General features: G+C 40.8%; 1 protein-coding gene across 1 annotated transcript in view; it reads right to left on the bottom strand.

Annotated features, from left to right (window-relative positions):
- Positions 1 to 19778, bottom strand: part of PKHD1L1 (PKHD1 like 1) — a 210714-nt gene that overhangs the window by 153746 nt on the left and 37190 nt on the right. Inside the window, exons 10-20 of the mRNA XM_077271084.1 lie at positions 17441 to 17483; positions 16288 to 16358; positions 15389 to 15499; positions 14132 to 14221; positions 13519 to 13781; positions 6036 to 6124; positions 5368 to 5527; positions 5121 to 5253; positions 4104 to 4247; positions 2050 to 2207; positions 1302 to 1415 (exon numbers count right to left, since the gene is read on the bottom strand). Coding sequence (XP_077127199.1) covers positions 1302 to 1415; positions 2050 to 2207; positions 4104 to 4247; positions 5121 to 5253; positions 5368 to 5527; positions 6036 to 6124; positions 13519 to 13781; positions 14132 to 14221; positions 15389 to 15499; positions 16288 to 16358; positions 17441 to 17483 — 1376 coding nt within the window. The remainder of the gene's footprint in view (positions 1 to 1301; positions 1416 to 2049; positions 2208 to 4103; positions 4248 to 5120; positions 5254 to 5367; positions 5528 to 6035; positions 6125 to 13518; positions 13782 to 14131; positions 14222 to 15388; positions 15500 to 16287; positions 16359 to 17440; positions 17484 to 19778) is intronic.

The following is a 19778-nucleotide window of genomic DNA, read 5'->3' as shown; positions in this document are numbered from 1 at the left end:
TTTTGGGCAAAGGCATCAACATAGAGTTTACAGGAGAAAAAAAGAGGCATTCAAAGAAAAGACCACGGTCCCTACAGTCAAACATGGCAGAGGTTCCCTGATGTTTTGGGGTTGCTTTGCTGCCTCTGGCACTGGACTGCTTGACCGTGTGCATGGCATTATGAAGTCTGAAGACTACCAACAAATTTTGTAGCATAATGTAGGGCCCAGTGTGAGAAAGCTGGGTCTCCCTCAGAGGTCATGGGTCTTCCAGCAGGACAATGACCCAAAACACACTTCAAAAAGCACTAGAAAATGGTTTGAGAGAAAGCATTCCCCAACAATTTTTTCAAAAATTAAAACGCCTGATCTCAAAATTTATCTGGGCAGATAAAAATCATAGAGTCAATCACCAAACACTGATAAAACCTAGAAACAAAGGGGGACTAGGACTACCTGATTTTGAAAGATAGAGAATATTGAATCCTATAGCCAGAGTAATTGATTTACGCTCTCCCTCCGCTACAAAACTTTGGATTCCACTGGAACTACATAATCTTAAAGGAGGTTTCTCACATTACCTATGGCCTACCCCTTTCAACAGATTCAAATATAATAATATCAAACACCCATATACTAACACAACCCTCAGACTATGGCACAAAACCAATAAAAACAAGAACCTCATTCCAAACATATGCCCAACCACTCCTATCTTGCATCTGATTCTGATCCCCAACAGAAACAGGACTCTCAAAAAAAATGTAGGTCCTCAAGCTCCCACAGATACATGCCAATAGATTCCTTCATTAACAAAAATAGATGTAAAAACAAGAAGAAAATACATTTTCTCACTAAAAGTCTTCTCTTAGACGCTGCCGAAGTCCAAATACTGCAAGAGGTAACCAAACTTAATCTCCCAGACATTTCCACTTCACTACCAATCTCACCAATCCTTAAACTTTTCACAAACACAAAAGATATTGGAAAAATAATAGCCAAAATCAACAAAAATTTAACCCAAATAGACGATATTCCAGACTTTGTTAAAAAATGGGAATTAGAGCTTAACCCAAAATAAACCATCACTGCCACATCTATGGGGAGTCTGGCTGTGTCTGGCTTTTGACTCTCTGCTCCCATAAGATCTCATTTTACAACATGGTTAACAAGCTGACCACTTAGGGATTTAAAGTTTATGGTAGGTCTCGCCCAAACATTGCAGCCCCAAGAAGCAGGATATGAAATCCTTCTCTATTACACTTGTATGTATTATATTTGTAAATTAAAAGAAAAATACATCAAATTTCATCTTTTCATACCGGGTTGAAATCTGTTTCATAGTTCCTGAAATACTTGACCGATGAACTTTCCTTCTGTTTAGCTATGGCATCTGGACACTGGGCGCTTACAATTTCCAATACTGCATTTTGCACCTAGAATAAATACATTTTATCAGTTGATTAGAAAGCAAAACATGTCTTTTATGTACATCATAGCCTCATAATATTGGCATTCACCCAAAAATTCACTTTTTTTCAATGTCAAAGATGCTTAATCTTTCTTTTTACTGTAATATAGGACATATCAATTTTGAATTGGTGCAATCGAAGCTTCAACGTACCCCTCTTAGAATCATTGGCCGTTGACGGGAGCAATGCATACTGGGAAAAGAGGGTAAGAAAATCCCTGCACCTATAATGCTGGCAGAATGCAGAGGAAGGGGAACAACCCAATGAAAAAAAAGTAAAAGGTCAGTTACAGAGAATGAGAATTTGGGTTGTTCCTGGATTGGTATATGTGGCAAAAGCAGTTTTATTTGTTTTTGGAGATGAGAGAAGCAAGAACTTGTTATTTATATACATTTTATCTTAAAGGACATGTAGACTATATTTTTCTGATTCAGTATTCGGGGGTCTGTGCATGCTCATGAATCTCCAGTCAAGCTATAACCACAATTGCCAAGTACTCTGAGCACTGTAGCACACGCAGACATACAAGTGAATATCCCGGTGGTGTAGCCCATGAGCTGTGTCCTATCACTGCCGATTCACCTGTTTCATGACTGACCTCTAGAGAAGACGCATTGGCCGGCAGCGGCGTGGAGTAAACATTATCCCACACTAAAGTGAAGGTCTTCATGTCGGGAACACCTTTCGTTTTCTCTTCAATATCCACTGTAATGTTACTTTCACCCAGAATTAAATAGGAAAGAAGTGGGAAATCGCCTAAAATGATCACAAATCATATTATTATACACTGGTAATCTACACTGCATTAAGCATGACAGCACAAATTAACTAAGGTTTACAAAACTCCTGCACCATTTCTCCAGTCCTCAGACTGCTAAGCAGAATCAGCCCTAATTCTGCCCCAGTATCGCTGATTAAAGCCTAATCAGAATAGCACAAAATGAATTTATTTCCCGGCCACCGCAGATCATTTACAATATGTGACGGATCACTGCTGTACCGTGCAAGTGATAGATTTAGATTGGCCTGTCAGCCAAGATATATGCATGGCTTGTGTCTGGTAATGCTGGACATTTAGGAAGACTGGATAAGTCCAATGGACCTTTATCACACTCACCCACAAAGTTCTCCACAGTACTGAACTGCCCTGCAACTCCTTCCCCATCTGTGCCTGCCACCATACCAATGCTCTTCTTAGTGCTGTACCAGCCTATATCTCCTAATTCACCCCACCTGTCTACCATCCTACTTGTCTTCTTCACAATGCTAAACCACTCTACATATCCTTCATGATCTATTTCTATCTCCTTAGCCATCTTCTCCATGCAACACCCTACATTTCCTTCCTCATCTCTATCCACCATCATATCCATCTTCTCCTCAGTGCTGCACCGCCCTACGTCTCCTCCATCATCTCTGTCTACCACCCTACCCTTCCTCTCCACAGTGCTGCACTGCCCTACATCTCCTCCTCATTTCTATCCACCACCCCACTTGTCCTCTCCACAGTGCTGCACTGCCCTACATCTCCTCCTCATTTCTATCCACCACCCCACTTGTCCTCTCCACAGTGCTGCACTGCCCTACATCTCCTTTTCATCTCTATCCATCACCCCACTTGTCCTCTCCACAGTGCTGCACTGCCCTACATCTCCTTTTCATCTCTATCCACCACCCCACTTGTCCTCTCCACAGTGCTGCACTGCCCTACATCTCCTTTTCATCTCTATCCACCACCCCACTTGTTCTCTCCACAGTGCTGCACTGCCCTACATCTCCTTTTCATCTCTATCCACCACCCCACTTGTCCTCTCCATAGTGCTGCACTGCCCTACATCTACTCCTCATTTCTACCCACCACCCTACCTGTCCTCTCCACTGTGCTGCACCACCTACATCTCCACCTTCATCTGTCTACCACCCCACCCATCCTCTCCACAGTCCTACTTCTAATCTCCAATCTCAATTCATCACCCTGCCCATACTTTCTTCTGTCCTCAACCGCTGTACATCTCTTCACTCAACTGTAGCTACCTCCCCACCCGTGCTCTCTTTTCTGCTAAAAATCTAAGACTAACATCTAAGACGAATGATGCACTAAGACGTTCGTCTCACGCCTGTCTCCAAGGCTTCTCTCTTTCTACACTAGTTCTCGGGAATGCACTACCCCTCCCAATCTGTTTAATTCCCAGCCTGGTGTAGAACAAAAAAATAATCTATATTGGTAATGCATATTGCTCCTCGCCTAGCGTTGTCTGGGTTCTACGTCAGACTCCAAGCTTCCTCTTCCAGCCATGAGTCCAATGCAGCAAACCATTGGCCGCATTGGTGACTAATTTGTTCATTCTCCTCCGGGCTCATGGACATACGACTGCTGCAGGCAATCATTGGCCATAATGGTGAAAAAAAGGACAACATCTTTAACAGCCCTGTGTTACAGTAGGAAACAGTTGTTCATGGGTTACAATTTTCTATGTGTCCTACAAAAACTGGATGATCTGTATGATTGCTCTTCATGCATTAGTTCAGATCCATATGGCATAGTATAGTATAGTTTCTGGCAGCACAGATCTGTCAGGTTATTGGCTCAAGATAAAGTGGAGTAGAGGATTTTTATTTATATGTTTGATTTTTTTTACTGTTTTTAGTCACCTCTTTGTGAATTGAATGTCACAGTGTAGACATTTTCTTCATCGGATGATTGCTCTTGAACACTGACCGTATCTGGCTGTATAGACCATAACTTGTTTAATGCAGCTTGAATTTGGAGAGCAGTCGCATCGGCGGATAATGGATCTATGCGTAGAGAAAAGGAAAAGGCTTCATTTTCATGTCTGAATTCGCATTGTGAGATAATAACACAGCTCTTATGATCTGTCCATTTACAGAAGGAAGAATAGATAGATAGATAGATAGATAGATAGATAGATAGATAGATAGATAGATACCGTAGATAGGAAAAAAAAAGAAGCAGCACACTATGTCCCAGAACACAGCGAAATACTTCCGGGACATAGCGCGCCGGCGCATGCGCAGTAACGCTTTTTGGCTTTGCCCGCAGTTGGGCAAAGCATACTGCGCGTGCGCGAGCGAAGATTGCATTGCACACACGCGAACTATGGAGGACAAGAACTCTATTTCTTGAACATATTGTGGACAACAGGGACGGATGGGGTGGAGAAATTAAGACGCAACACCGCCCATCGGACCGGAAAAAAGGCATTTACATATCCCGCCAAATTGAGCTGACAGGTTCCCTTTAACTGCGCATGTCTCAGTGCATCATCACATCATCATAGACTGCTGGCCAACCAACAAGCTTGTGTGGCATATTCCCGATTTGCGCATGCGCACTACCGCTTTTCGGACATACCCACGCCATCTTAGATGTGGCACCAAATATTTCTATCCCCTACGGATCACAAGCTTGTTGATATCATTTGACTTTTACTGAGAGCTTTTTCCTACTACATCGTATTAAATAGTCTGGTCCAAGAAGTGGAAAAGATACCTATGCCTGTGCGCACGTGATGGAATAAAGATTTTTAGATAAGTAGAAATATCAATAGATGGTGTATACAGTACATGGAAAGGATTTTCTTACATGAAGAGATAGATATTAGAAAAAAATGTCCTCCATCATCTAGCCATCCTCTTATATAACGCTACCTGTCTCCTCACTGCCACTGATGAGTTTGTAGTACATGGTGGGACACGGAGATATACAATATTTGGTAATATTTATTGTCTGAACCTCATTTATTGCTTGTTGGGTTGTGTTCCAGTTTTGCACCGTTATAACCTTGGGGAAAGAAAAATAATGCCATTTTAGTGCAACCAACAGAAGCTCAGGAGAACAGTCTGTGGTGCCAAACACAAGAGGAGAAAGCCTGTGTACACATTGAATGCTCTGTACCTGTGTTTCCAGAATGGTAGCACTCTGCGAATATATGAGCTGCATTTCGTTTACTGCATCCGGTGTCTGTTGATCGGTATATTGACTCTTCTGACTGTACACGCCAACGTCCAGTAATGCCGCTCCCCCATAATTTTGGATATATGCTTCAAAGTAACACCTGGGAAAAAAAACAAAAAGTCATTCTTCTCCTACAGGTCCAGTAAACTGACCCGTAATAAGTCCCATAGTTTATTCTACACTGTAGAGTCTGTTTGGATGTCAGTTACAATCCCTCATGTCGGCTCTCCTGACATATTCTCCATAAATATCAATTCTGGAGCATCTTATCCCATATAAATGAATTTGACAACTGGGTGGTACTGTTCTTTTTGTCGAAATGATGGGTCATTCATTCACACATTTCCAAAAACAATAACAGAGGAATGTATGAATAGATGCTTGATAATCAGAAAAGTCAGGTCAACTTCAAATGAATAATTAACAAAAATCACCTAAAAATTCATAGATCATTTTCTCAGTAACGTAAAGCCACCCTGCCATCAGACATCCCTGTGTTACACTGCTCCTGTTACACTACTGTCAGCTTCTTTAATATATACAGTATATTTTTTAATTCTTGAAACTGTTCCCTCCTGATCACAATATAATCCTAGAATCTGACTTACGGCTTATCCTTCTGGAGGTAAAAAGTCTTAGACTTTTGATATGAAAACGAGGTGTAATAATTTGTGTAGAAGCCATAAGCAATCTTCGCCTGTAGTAAAGAAAAAAAAAAAATGAAAAAGAACCACAAATGACTCGCGTCACATCAACACAGTTTTTTTTTTAATTTTCTGTTTTTCTACATTGTTCGGGGTTCCTGTGTTTTTGGTCAGAAAAAATGGTGTCATTTACAGCCTAAGGCCGGCGTCACACTGGCGAATTTTACGGACGTATGAGCGCAGAAAATACACCCGTAAAATACGCATAACACACAGCCCAATGATTCTCTATGGCCCAGCTCCTATGAGCCGTATTTTACGGATCCGTAATATACGGTCTTGTACGGCTGTACAAAATCGCAGCATGCTGCGTTTGTCACCGTATTGCGCCAAAAAATCGCCAATGAAAGTCTATGGGGGCAAGAAAAATAGGGATTACACACGGACCAGCAGTGTGACTTGCGAGAAATACACAGCGGTGTTCTATAGAAAAGCCGGTAATTCAATTGCCGGCTTTTCATTTCTCCTTCCCAAACCCGACAGGATATGAGACATGGTTTACATACAGTAAACCATCTCATATCCCTTTTTTTTTGCATATTCCACACTACTAATGTTAGTGTGTATGTGCAAAATTTGGGCGCTGTAGCTTGTAAAATAAAGGATAAAATCACGGAAAAAATTGGTGTGGGCTCCCGCGCAATTTTCTCTGCCAGAGTCGTAAAGCCAGTGACTGAGGGCAGATATTAATAGCCTAGAGAGGGTCCATGGTTATTGGCCCCCCCTGGCTATAAACATCTGCCCCCAGCCACCCCAGGAAAGGCACATCTGGAAGATGCCCCTATTCTGGCACTTGGCCACTCTCTTCCCACTCCCGTGTAGCGGTGGGATATGGGGTAATGAAGGGTTAATGTCACCTTGCTATTGTAAGGTGACATTAAGCCAGATTAATAATGGCGTCAATTATGTCACCTATCCATTATTAATCCAATAGTACTAAATGGTTAATAAAACACACACACACATTATTACAAAGTATTTTAATGAAATAAAGACACAGGGTGTTGTAATATTTTATTAGACTCTTAATCCACCTGAAGACCATCGTCCTGAAACAAAGTTAAAAAAACAAACAACAATATTCCATACCTTCCGTCGTTATGTCCCACGATGTAAATCCATCTGAAGGGGTTAAATCATTTTACAGCGAGGAGCTGCGCTAATGCACTCGCTCCTGCCTGTAAAACCCCGGGTACTCAAAGGAAAGCAGGGTTACCTGTAGTTACCTTGAGTTGCGGTGATGCGCCCTCTGCTGGATGTCCTCATGAACTGGAGCCTTGGAAAAGTTCCCACGCTCGAGTTCATATGAGGACATCCAGCAGAGGGCGCCTCACCGCAACTCAAGGTAACTACAGGTCACCCTGCTTCCCATTCATTCCCCGGGTTTTTACAGGCAGAAGCGGCTGCATTAACGGGCTTCTGCTTGTAAAATTAGTTAACCCTTTCAGATGGATTTACAACGTGGGACAGAACGACGGAAGGTATGGAATATTGTTGTTTGTTTTTTTGAAACTTTGTTTCAGGTGACAAGGGTCTTCAGGTGGATTAAGAGTCTAATAAAATATTACAACAACCTGTGTGTTTATTTCATTAAAGGACTTTGTAATTATGTGTGTGTGTTTTATTAACTATTTCGAACAATTGGATTAATAATGGATAGGTGTCATAATTGACGCCTCTCCATTATTAATCTGGCTTAATGTCACCTTACAATAGCAAGGTGACATTAACCCTTCATTACCCCATATCCCACCGCTACACGGGAGTGGGAAGAGAGTGGCCAAGTGCCAGAATAGGCGCATCTTCCAGATGTGCATTTCTGGGGTGGCTGGGGGCAGATGTTTTTAGCCAGAGGGGGCCAATAACCATGGACTCTCTCTAGGCTATTAATATCTGCCCTCAGTCACTGGCTTTACCGCTCTGGCGGAGAAAATTGCGCGGGAGCCCACGCCAATTTTTTCTGCCATTTAACCCTTTATTTTAGCAGCTACAGCGCCCAAATTTTGCACATACACACTACTAACATTAAGTAACACAAGACCTTTCTAAGAAACTCATATAGATAGGCCACAAGAATGTATAGTTAAAAAATACAAACTTTATTTCAAACAAAAGAAAAAAGGTATCTCAATCATAAATATAAACACATGAATGTAATGTTAATGATGCCTCCAATCTAACATAGGTCCTGGTGAAAAAAATCCATACAGTATCTAAATCTCATACAGTATAAACATATCATTCGATATGCCACCTAGTGGCTATTAATATAGATGCCCCCGGAAGAAGAATATACATCGAAACGCGCGTCGGGGTTCTCAGGTCCGGTGTCTTCTATCCTGGTAACTATGCCACAGGTTTCAGTTCTTTAGTGCGCAGCCTTTATACCGCATGCAGAGGACTTTGGTCTGCTATGCTACAACACTATTGTTAGATTTCTGATACAGGTTCCTCTATAATACCTCCTGTCAGCATATTTGCACTTTATTACAGGGAGCCTTTATACCGCATGTAGAGGACTTTGGTCTGCTATGCTATAACACTATTGTTAGATCTCTGACACAGGTTCCTCTATAGTACCTCCTGTCAGCACATTTGCACTTTATTACAGGGAGGCTGAGCAGATCAGTCCAATAAGTTTGATATCGGTATTTGGCTTTGGAGTATCTGAGGCATATCAGTGGCTAATTATATGTATGGGTACACCATAGATTTATTTTTTTAATCATGTGTGGTATCGTTATAAAATAAAACAAAAAATAAGCCACGGTTATATATATATAAAAAACATAGGCACCATGCACTTTAACCTGTCTGTATAGCTGCCGTTATCATATTGATGCATCTATATTAATAGCCACTAGGTGGCATATCGAATGATATGTTTATACTGTATGAGATTTAGATACTGTATGGATTTTTTTCACCAGGACCTATGTTAGATTGGAGGCATCATTAACATTACATTCATGTGTTTATATTTATGATTGAGATACCTTTTTTCTTTTGTTTGAAATAAAGTTTGTATTTTTTAACTATACATTCTTGTGGCCTATCTATATGAGTTTCTTAGAGAGGTCTTGTGTTACTTAGTAATTTTGAATGTGTTATGCTATATATTTATGGACTAATTATGTATACACTACTAACATTAGTAGTGTGGAATATGCAAAAAAAAAGGGGATATGAGATGGTTTACTGTATGTAATCATGTCTCATATCATGTCGGGTTTGTGAAGGAGAAATGAAAAGCCGGCAATTGAATTACCGGCTTTTCACATATCTTGCGCTGAATTAAATATAAATACAGAATATATGTATATATATGTGTGTCATAATGACATATATATATATATATATATATATATATATATATATATATATATATATATATACAGTGGGGCAAAAAAGTATTTAGTCAGTCAGCAATAGTGCAAGTTCCACCACTTAAAAAGATGAGAGGCGTCTGTAATTTACATCATAGATAGACCTCAACTATGGGAGACAAACTGAGAAAAAAAAATCCAGAAAATCACATTGTCTGTTTTTTTATCATTTTATTTGCATATTATGGTGGAAAATAAGTATTTGGTCAGAAACAAAATTTCATCTCAATACTTTGTAATACATCCTTTGTTGGCAATGACAGAGGTCAAACGTTTTCTGTAAGTCTTCACAAGGTTGCCACACACTGTTGTTGGTATGTTGGCCCATTCCTCCATGCAGATCTCCTCTAGAGCAGTGATGTTTTTGGCTTTTCGCTTGGCAACACGGACTTTCAACTCCCTCCAAAGGTTTTCTATAGGGTTGAGATCTGGAGACTGGCTAGGCCACTCCAGGACCTTGAAATGCTTCTTACGAAGCCACTCCTTCGTTGCCCTGGCGGTGTGCTTTGGATCATTGTCATGTTGAAAGACCCAGCCACGTTTCATCTTCAATGCCCTTGCTGATGGAAGGAGGTTTGCACTCAAAATCTCACGATACATGGCCCCATTCATTCTTTCATGTACCCGGATCAGTCGTCCTGGCCCCTTTGCAGAGAAACAGCCCCAAAGCATGATGTTTCCACCACCATGCTTTACAGTAGGTATGGTGTTTGATGGATGCAACTCAGTATTCTTTTTCCTCCAAACACGACAAGTTGTGTTTCTACCAAACAGTTCCAGTTTGGTTTCATCAGACCATAGGACATTCTCCCAAAACTCCTCTGGATCATCCAAATGCTCTCTAGCAAACTTCAGACGGGCCCGGACATGTACTGGCTTAAGCAGTGGGACACGTCTGGCACTGCAGGATCTGAGTCCATGGTGGCGTAGTGTGTTACTTATGGTAGGCCTTGTTACATTGGTCCCAGCTCTCTGCAGTTCATTCACTAGGTCCCCCCGCGTGGTTCTGGGATTTTTGCTCACCGTTCTTGTGATCATTCTGACCCCACGGGGTGGGATTTTGCGTGGAGCCCCAGATCGAGGGAGATTATCAGTGGTCTTGTATGTCTTCCATTTTCTAATTATTGCTCCCACTGTTGATTTCTTCACTCCAAGCTGGTTGGCTATTGCAGATTCAGTCTTCCCAGCCTGGTGCAGGGCTACAATTTTGTTTCTGGTGTCCTTTGACAGCTCTTTGGTCTTCACCATAGTGGAGTTTGGAGTCAGACTGTTTGAGGTTGTGCACAGGTGTCTTTTTATACTGATAACAAGTTTAAACAGGTGCCATTACTACAGGTAATGAGTGGAGGAAAGAGGAGACTCTTAAAGAAGAAGTTACAGGTCTGTGAGAGCCAGAAATCTTGATTGTTTGTTTCTGACCAAATACTTATTTTCCACCATAATATGCAAATAAAATGATAAAAAAAAAACAGACAATGTGATTTTCTGGATTTTTATTTCTCAGTTTGTCTCCCATAGTTGAGGTCTAACTATGATGTAAATTACAGACGCCTCTCATCTTTTTAAGTGGTGGAACTTGCACTATTGCTGAATGACTAAATACTTTTTTGCCCCACTGTATATATATATATATATATATATATATATATATATATATATATATATACTGTATATATGTTTTAACGAACATTTGAGCACATAAATCCATTAGATGTCGGTTTTGCAAGCCTGCGAGAAAATGTCGCAGTACGGATGCCATACGGATTACATACGGAGGATGCCATGCGCAAAATACGCTGCCACACCCTGACTACGGATGACATACGGATCACTATTTTGGGGACTTTTCTGCGTATTACGGCCGTAAAAAACGGGCCGTATTTACATACGCTGAGTGTGACGCCGGCCTTAGGGTAAGTTCACACAGGGCATTTTTGCTACTTTTTTTTCTGCAGCAAAACCAGATCTTCTTGGCAGGAAAGAAGCTGCAGCAAAAACGCAGCATTAGGTGTGTTTTTGGTGCGTTCTTTGTGTCTCTTTGTCCATGCTAATGTCCATTGACTTTCTACAGTAAAAACACTGCAAATAATGGTACCTGCATTTTTGCTGCGTTGTTGCAGCATTTTTTCAACACCCATTCAAGCTAATGGGTGAAAAACGCTGCAAAAAACGCTGAAAGAAGTGACCTGCTCTATGTCCAAAAAAAAAGCAGCAAAGCACAAAATCCCGATGGCACAAAAAACCAATGTGTGTGCATGAGATTTCTGAAGTCTCATAGGCTTTGCTGGTACTGTTAAAAGCAGCTGAAAATTAGCATAAAAAAATGAAGCAAAAACTCCCTGTGTGATCTTACCCTTATAGTCAAGAACACCAAGGCCCTTGTGGCAACCTGACGGACCCTTTGACATCTAATCTTTGCCCATCTTGCCCATACACAGGATTGGTCCCTCTAGTCAGTGCTCTATCTATCTATATAAGAAAAAGTGTTTGATTGCAAGTGTTGCACTGCTTCCATTTATTCTATATAATTGGAGGATTGGTCTTTACCTGGGAGGCTTGGCACTCTCAATGTTTTGCTAGTGCTACCCCTACAGTTTTTCTTTTATCTATCTATCTATCTATCTATCTATCTATCTATCTATCTATCTATCTATCTATCTATCTATCTATCTATCTATTATCTATCTATCTCATATCTATTATCTATCTATCTATCTATCTATCTATCTATCTATCTATGTATCTATCGATCTATCTATCTATCTGTCTGTCTGTCTATCTAGTTAATGTCTATCTGTAAGGCCACATTCACCCGTTCAATATTTGGTCAGTATTTTACCTCAGTATTTGTAAGCCAAAACCAGGAGTGGAATAATCAGAGGAAAAGCATAATAGAAACCCGTCACCACTTCTGCATTTTTCACTCACTTCTGGTCTTGGCTTATAAAAACTGAGGTAAAATACTGACGTGTGAACGTGGCCTTAGATTTACGCAGCACCTGGCAGGTTAATCATAGGAGGAGCTGGGGATGCTGGTAGGTAGGTGACGCTTCACAGGGCTTCCGTCTTATGGGCACAGAGCACAGACCTGGCCGCTGTACCTGGATTCTATGAATGCATTTGCTCATATACTGTATACTATTTTTTTTTAACCATCTGTGAATCACATGACTTGTAGAGTTGTAAGCACAATGTAAAAAACAGCAATGAAAAAGCCCATGTAGTAACACACATTGATTCAAAATAGCTGGAAAATATCTGAAAAAAAAATACATGTAAAATGATAGCCCAAAGAAGTATGTGTCCCTAACTATAAATGTAAATAGCCGATTTCGACCATTGCGGGGGCAATCAGTGTGTTTTCCTGTCTACTACTCAATCTGACAATCGTTTCCTGTATATTAGTTATTGCGTTATCCTCCTGACATCACATGAATTCCATAGGCCTAGGGCTGGTCTTAGGGAGGGGCGACACAGCGGCAATTTCCGGAGAATGGCAAACCTTGCAGCGAGCTAAAACCACTCAGTATTATTTAGCCTTGTGTGTCGTTAATATTTAGGATTTGGATTACTGAGTTGTGTGGTATTTATATGGCAGTATTACTGTGTGTGAGCCCTTTACGGGAATAGGATTGCGATGTTGTATATTATTTCGGCACTATATGGGAGCATTCTGTAAGTTTTATACATATATTTGCAAGTCGTCCTAGATTTCCTGGGATTCAGGAACAGAACCGGGCAGGGTTTACGTAAACCTCACCTAAAAGTAGATGGTTGAGGGCCCTAAGGAGAGGGTGGGGGCTTTCTTGTCCGGATAGGAGGGGTTGGAGCTAGGTAATGCCATTATTATCTTGCTAAAACATGGGTGTGAAATGGTATTATGTGGGTTAAAGTTATGAGCAAAAACAGTCAACAAACTGTACTTGTACTCATTACTAAAGGCTAAATTATGTAAATCCATAACACAGGTCATATAAAGCCATAGAGCAGGTCCCAATTACCTTTCCTGCAGGGTCACCCGATTCATTAAAGTACAGAGCGTAATTATCGTATCCTTTTATATAGAAATTGTAATAATCGGTTTCAGGAGGTACAAAAAACCCACTGAGCCGAGCAACAAATTCACTGGAATCCGAAGACCAAGATTTGGATGCACCATCGGACCAAGAAGAACCAACATAGCCCGTGGAGGTTTGATTCAGCTGAAGAGCATTACTCGGTGACATACTGATGTTCCACATCTCCAGCTTAAGTCCTCGGCTTCCTAAAAATAAATTATAAAATTACTTAAAGGGGTTGGTTAGTTTAGAAATACCATTTTCACATACTGTATCCTAATAGAAAATTCTATGTTAAGAGAAGTGAGTCCCCTGTTCCGGATCCTCAACTATTGGCCAAATAGTGTCTCATCCTGGAAAACCAATCCTGTCCCTCCATTTAAATAGACACAGTGTAATACTTAATTTCCCCAGTGGAGGCGCTGTGTGGAAACTGAACACTTACTACCAGGATTCCTGGCAAATTTCAGCTGATCACTAACGGTCTCGCAAAGGAAAAAATTGGAGTGCGCCGTTAAACTTTTTTATAATATCTCAAATTTTACATAGTATTTACCTGGGTAAAGGGAAGGGATAACAGGAGGCTGTGGAGGACTCCGACAAGTTATTGTTGTATCTGTTATTCCAAGAACTTGGCATTCCTGACCTTTAAGATGTGGAAATAAAGAATAAGCATTTATTCAACTCAGGTTTACGCCTTAACATTGAAATTGCAACACAGAGAGGAAAAAATTTATGGAACTATGGAAATCACAGACATGTTAATGATATGCAAATGGTGAAAAAATGGAAAATGGCTTAAGCGCCACGTGCAGAAACCCTTCACTTAACCTCCTTGGCTGCTATCAGTGAGGTTATTAATGGCTATCATGCTCAAAGTACTTAGGACAATCATCAAGATCCATGCTGGTAGCTCCTTTGCAATTGCTGACCAATGAGGTCCCAGATATGATTGATGGAAGGCAAGTCTGGAGATGCTGCAGGCACACAGTAGCATAAACAACATGTGGCCTGGCGTTATTGTGCTAGTGTATGCCAAGGTGTTAATGTACCTGGAATGAAGACTAGAGGGGTCCAGCTACCATACATTGTGCAACCTCACACCATAATCCCGGAATTGAGATACTTGTGAAGACTTCTTGTCCAAGTGGTCTCAAAATAGAAACTGGAGGCTGGAATACAGCAATAGAGTCTGGCATGGAGGTCTATTCTCTTCAAGGATGAGTCCCGCTTTTGTCTTGATGCAATGGTAGCTGGAGATTGGTCTGTAGACCAAGTGGGCAACTCCATAAAGAGGCCTTCATGAGGTAATGTCACACCAGTCCTAATCCCAGGATAATTTTGTTTGGTGGCATCATATATGGTAGAAGCAAAAACTGGCTACCTTTCATATAAGATAAAAAAATTGGGAGAATGTGCACATATTAAAAAAGAAAACCCATAATGTTTATGCGTTTTGGGCAGAAAAATGTTCGGAGTTTTTATATCGCGTAAGCATTATGTTTTCTTTTTTTAATATGTGCACTTTCTTCCAATTTGTTTTTATCTTATATGATTAAAGACTAAGTTTTAACTACTTTACTTTGGTGCTGGAGAACATCCCTTTTGGACCACTGAGAACTAAAAAAATGTAATCAATACTATTTTTACAAAGACAATAAAGCAAATTGCAAAGGTGGACATATCTGTAAACTAATATTACGGTATTTTTAATTACTCTGTAATTTATAAAAACTATCACTTGATGCTACCTGGAAACTGTAAACAAGCAGGTCAGCTTAAAATCAACACAATTACTAAAACCAAAATTCACCTCCTATAAGGACTTTAACTGGAGAATCGGTCTCATCGAAGAACTGTCCAGTTACTGTGATTATTGTGCCTCCTTTCACACCACCAGCAGAGGGGAAAATCTCGGTAATCTCTAAAAAAAGACCATGTTAACATCTCAGTTTCACATTTCAACAATAACATTTTCAATTTCAACATTTTTTCCAAGCTGGTGGGGTTGCATTTTAAGCCATGCCCCTTTCAAGTAAACCACACCTATTATGATCTAGGACACCCTCTATTCTGGAAAATGGTGAAAAAGTGTCAAACGCATAATGAATGTGGTGTGAGGCATGTGTGTACTTTTTTTGTTGGTAAATTGAATAACTAATTAACTATCAATGTTTTGAAGCCCAAATTTGGAACATTTAAAGGGTCGTTCTCAAGTCTTCTTCTGCGGGATAAGGGATAACTTTCCAATCACTGAAGGTCCGAATGCCATGTCTCCCACCAACCATCAGAATCAGGGCTCTCTAGATCTCCAGCTGAATGGAGCGGAGGTTGATCATGCACACTACCACTCCATCATTCTTAATTGGAGCACTGGAAATTGGAATGGCACTCGGCTGGCCTTCGGCTCTCCTATTAGATTGAGTGGATAGGCTCCATTCAGCTGGAGCTCTTCAGATTCCCGGTTCTGGGGATCGGTGAATCGGATAGTTAACCCCTTTTCCATGGACAGTGAAACATTTTTTAATTTGAGAACATCCCTTTACTTTAAACCTAGCCCCAGGATCACAAGGTAATGCCTGCAAAATGGGCATAAAAGAAAATTTGGACTTCTGGAAAGTATGGAATAGCTCCAGAATTCAGGGCTATGTGTCAAAGTTCCAGCAAAATATAGAAGCAGAGTCCAATAGTATAAAACGGCACATTTGTTACCTGCATATGTCTGGAACATGGCAATTTTATTCAACGAAGACACAAAATATGTGCTCAATGCCGGTAAACTCCTGAAACAGAGAAAGATGGTGCAGTTATGTTTGCACGCTACGTTATTTAGCGTGGTGTAATAGGTGGCTTGCATGAGAGTGTCATTGCATCACCTGCAGCGGGACGCTGACGTTTTGCCATTAGCAGCCTGTGGTCCACAGGACGGAGAGTGATAGGGCAGGGAAGTTATGGCCTGTAGCCTCCGCTCTGCCACAGGATCCAACTGTATTGGCATCATATTGATGCCAATGTAGTTCACAGTGTTGCTCTCTCAGTCTGGGGCATGTGCACTACCCTGGATCATTAGCACTACGACACCAATGGTAAAAAAAAAAATATTTTGAAATTTTGCACCTCTAAAAATGTTACGCCCAGAGCTCCTCGCTCCCACGTTACACACTATAATTGGTTATCCCCAGATACTGGATGAGGCTGTAATAATAAGTCACTCTTTCTTGGCCAGGGCATTCAGTTACGGGGCAAAGGTAAAGACTCAATAATTGCCATGGGTGAAGGAAAGGCTAGCTACTAGTGATGAGCGAGCATACTCGTTACTCGGTTTTTCCCGAGCACGCTCAGGTGATCTACCGAGTATTTGTTAGTGTTCAGAGATATAGTTTTTGTCACCTCAGCTGAATGATTTACGGCTACTAGCCAGCCTGAGTACATGTGGGGGTTGCCTGGTTGCTAGGGAATCCCCACATGTAATCAGGCTGTCTAGTAGCCGTAAATCATTCAGCTGTGGCGATGAAAACTAAATCCCCGAGCACTAAAAAATACTCGAAGACCACCCGAGCGTGCTCGGGAAAACCCGACCAACAACTCTGCTTAGAGGAACACCCTGGGCAAAATATATACATTGTGCTATGCCTAAAGCAAGGCTTAAGGGAGCGGGGCATGACCCAGGAGTTTGCCTTAGTCTTGTTTTGTCTGTTGCTTTAGGCGGCCATATTTCTTACGTGACTTTGCTTTGGTGTCAGGACTGCGGAGCGCTATTAGGCTAAATTGCAGATGAGAAATGTTTCCCGAATTCGCACATCAGACACCATGCTGTTATTACGACTATTGTTTTTCCTTTATATGTTACGTTCCATGTACTCACCTTCCATAATTACTGTCTAGGATAAAACTGATATTTAAATGTCCTGTGGGAAGAGAGAAATATTAACAAGGTATATTGTGGCAAAATATGAGAAACAGTAGAAGTTTTACTGTGACTTGAACTGCACATTTAACCCTGAACACAATTTTGTTTTTAAGGCTGCGTTCCCACAATGAGATTTCAGTGAGTTTTTGACGTTGCGTCTTACAGTGAAAGCAAAGCGGATGGGATTTATAGAAATCTTCTGCCCACCGTTCTGTTCTTATACTCATCTGAACTGATCAAGTTTGCTGAGTTTTATGTATATATTTTTTTAAAAAGATAATTGCATTAGAAACGTGAAAAACCACAGGTAAAAAATTAATGTGTGTTTTTAGTGTGTTTCCGCTGCGGAAACGCATCATAAATGCATGTAATACGCATTGGTGTTATGGACCTGGTGGTTAGGAGCACCCGGAATGACCTGATTATTAAACCAGAAATAGAGACAAGCTCTGGGGAAGTGGGAACTCTGCTGACCGCAAACCCTACTCCTATCACACACACTAGAAATAGCCGTGGAGCGTACCTAACTCTCCCTAGACGCCTCTTCACAGCCTAAGAGCTAACTACCCCTAAAGAGAGAAGTAGAAGCCTTACCTTGCCTCAGAGAAATTCCCCAAAGGAAAAGGCAGCCCCCACATATATTGACTGTGAGTTAAGAGAAAAGTCACAAACACAGGAATGAAACAGGTTTTAGCAAAGGAGGCCAGTCTTCACTAAATAGTCAGAGGATAGAAAAGGGAACTATGCGGTCAGCACAAAAAACTACAAAAGCCACGCAGATATGCAAAAAGACCTCCACACCGACTCACGGTGTGGAGGTGCAACTCTGCACCCCCAGAGCTTCCAGCTAGCAAGGAAATATCATGATAGCAAGCTGGACTAGAATTTAGCAGCACTAAGAAATATATTCAGAAAGCAGTAACAACAAATGAACTATCAGGGACTTAGCTTCTGCTGGAGTAGACAGGTCATCAGAGAAGTCCAAGAGAGATCTGAACCAATACTGAGACATTGACAGCTGGCATGAAGTAACGATCTGAGTGGAGTTAAATAGGGAAGCCAGCATAGCAATAAACGAGGGCAGCTGAGAAAGCTAACCTCAAGGACCAGCAGTTCCACTCAAAGCCACCAGAGGGAGTCCAAGGACAGAACTCACCACAGTACCATTCATGACCACAGGAGGGAGTCCGAAAACGGAATTCACAACACATAGGACTGTATCAGTAAAGTTTTGTCAAAGCCAAGTACCAGGAAGTTTAAAAAAAACAAAGCAGCTTTGTTTAAAACATCACACACCAAAATTGCCAAACGCAGCGTAAAAGCATAAAAAAAAGCATGTAAAAAATGCAATAACAAAACACAAGTTACCTAATTTGCTTAATAGGTGCAGAAAATCTGCAACATCCAAAATTCACCAAAAACTCATCGTGGGAACATAACCTTACTGAGCTTTTGTGTTGTTTTTTTTTTTTTTTTAAATTAACATACGTGCATTACAACATTTTGTTAATCTGTTAATTAAAAGTTAAGAAAATCTGTCAGCAGGATTTCACCCCCAAGTTATTTATATGCACATTTAGCTCTTTAAAAAACAAGTTCAGCAGTGCCTTTACATGGCCAGTTCATTTCTGTGTCTGTGAGAAATCAGTATTTGCTTTGATATGTAAATGAGGCTGAAGGACTAGGGTAGATCTGAAGCTTCTGTCACTCCAGCTCTATTCCCCACCCAGCGCCACCTCCTCCTGTTTGACTGACAGCAAGATATGAGCGAATAAACTTCAGAGAAATTGAATTGTACTCAAGTTTTTCAAAAATAAGCATTCACCAAAATGCAGATTTTTGTAATTCACTTCAGCGTAGATTCAGCAAAATGGTGGCTTCTAAAAGGCCATCAAAAGGTAAAAAAAAAATATAACAAGACTTGGGGAATTCCTCGAGAGCGATAGGGATCAGAAGATGAAGATGATGAGACCCCAGACGACAACAAGAGGAATTACGTTTGTGAAAAATAACTTTTTTTACAAATCAAATTTCCAAGAAAAGACTGCATGATAGGTGAATTTGAGATTTGCCTGAACCGCTCATCACTACTGACAGCCTCTTTGCTGTGTGACTTCAGTCAGAAAAGTCGTCAGCCAAGTACCTTGCAGTAAGTTTTGACAAGTGGCGGCTACAGTGGTTAGGAATTATATTTTTTTAGCTTTGTGACTATGCAAGGGAATTGGAGCTCTGTATCTTAAAAAACAAACATCTAAATCAGTACAGGATATTGGACCTAAAAATGACTTATTAA

Source organism: Ranitomeya variabilis, chromosome 6 (genome assembly GCF_051348905.1).
Source record: "Ranitomeya variabilis isolate aRanVar5 chromosome 6, aRanVar5.hap1, whole genome shotgun sequence".
Taxonomy (NCBI): Eukaryota; Metazoa; Chordata; class Amphibia; order Anura; family Dendrobatidae; genus Ranitomeya; species Ranitomeya variabilis.
This window is presented reverse-complemented; position numbering and strand designations above follow the sequence as displayed.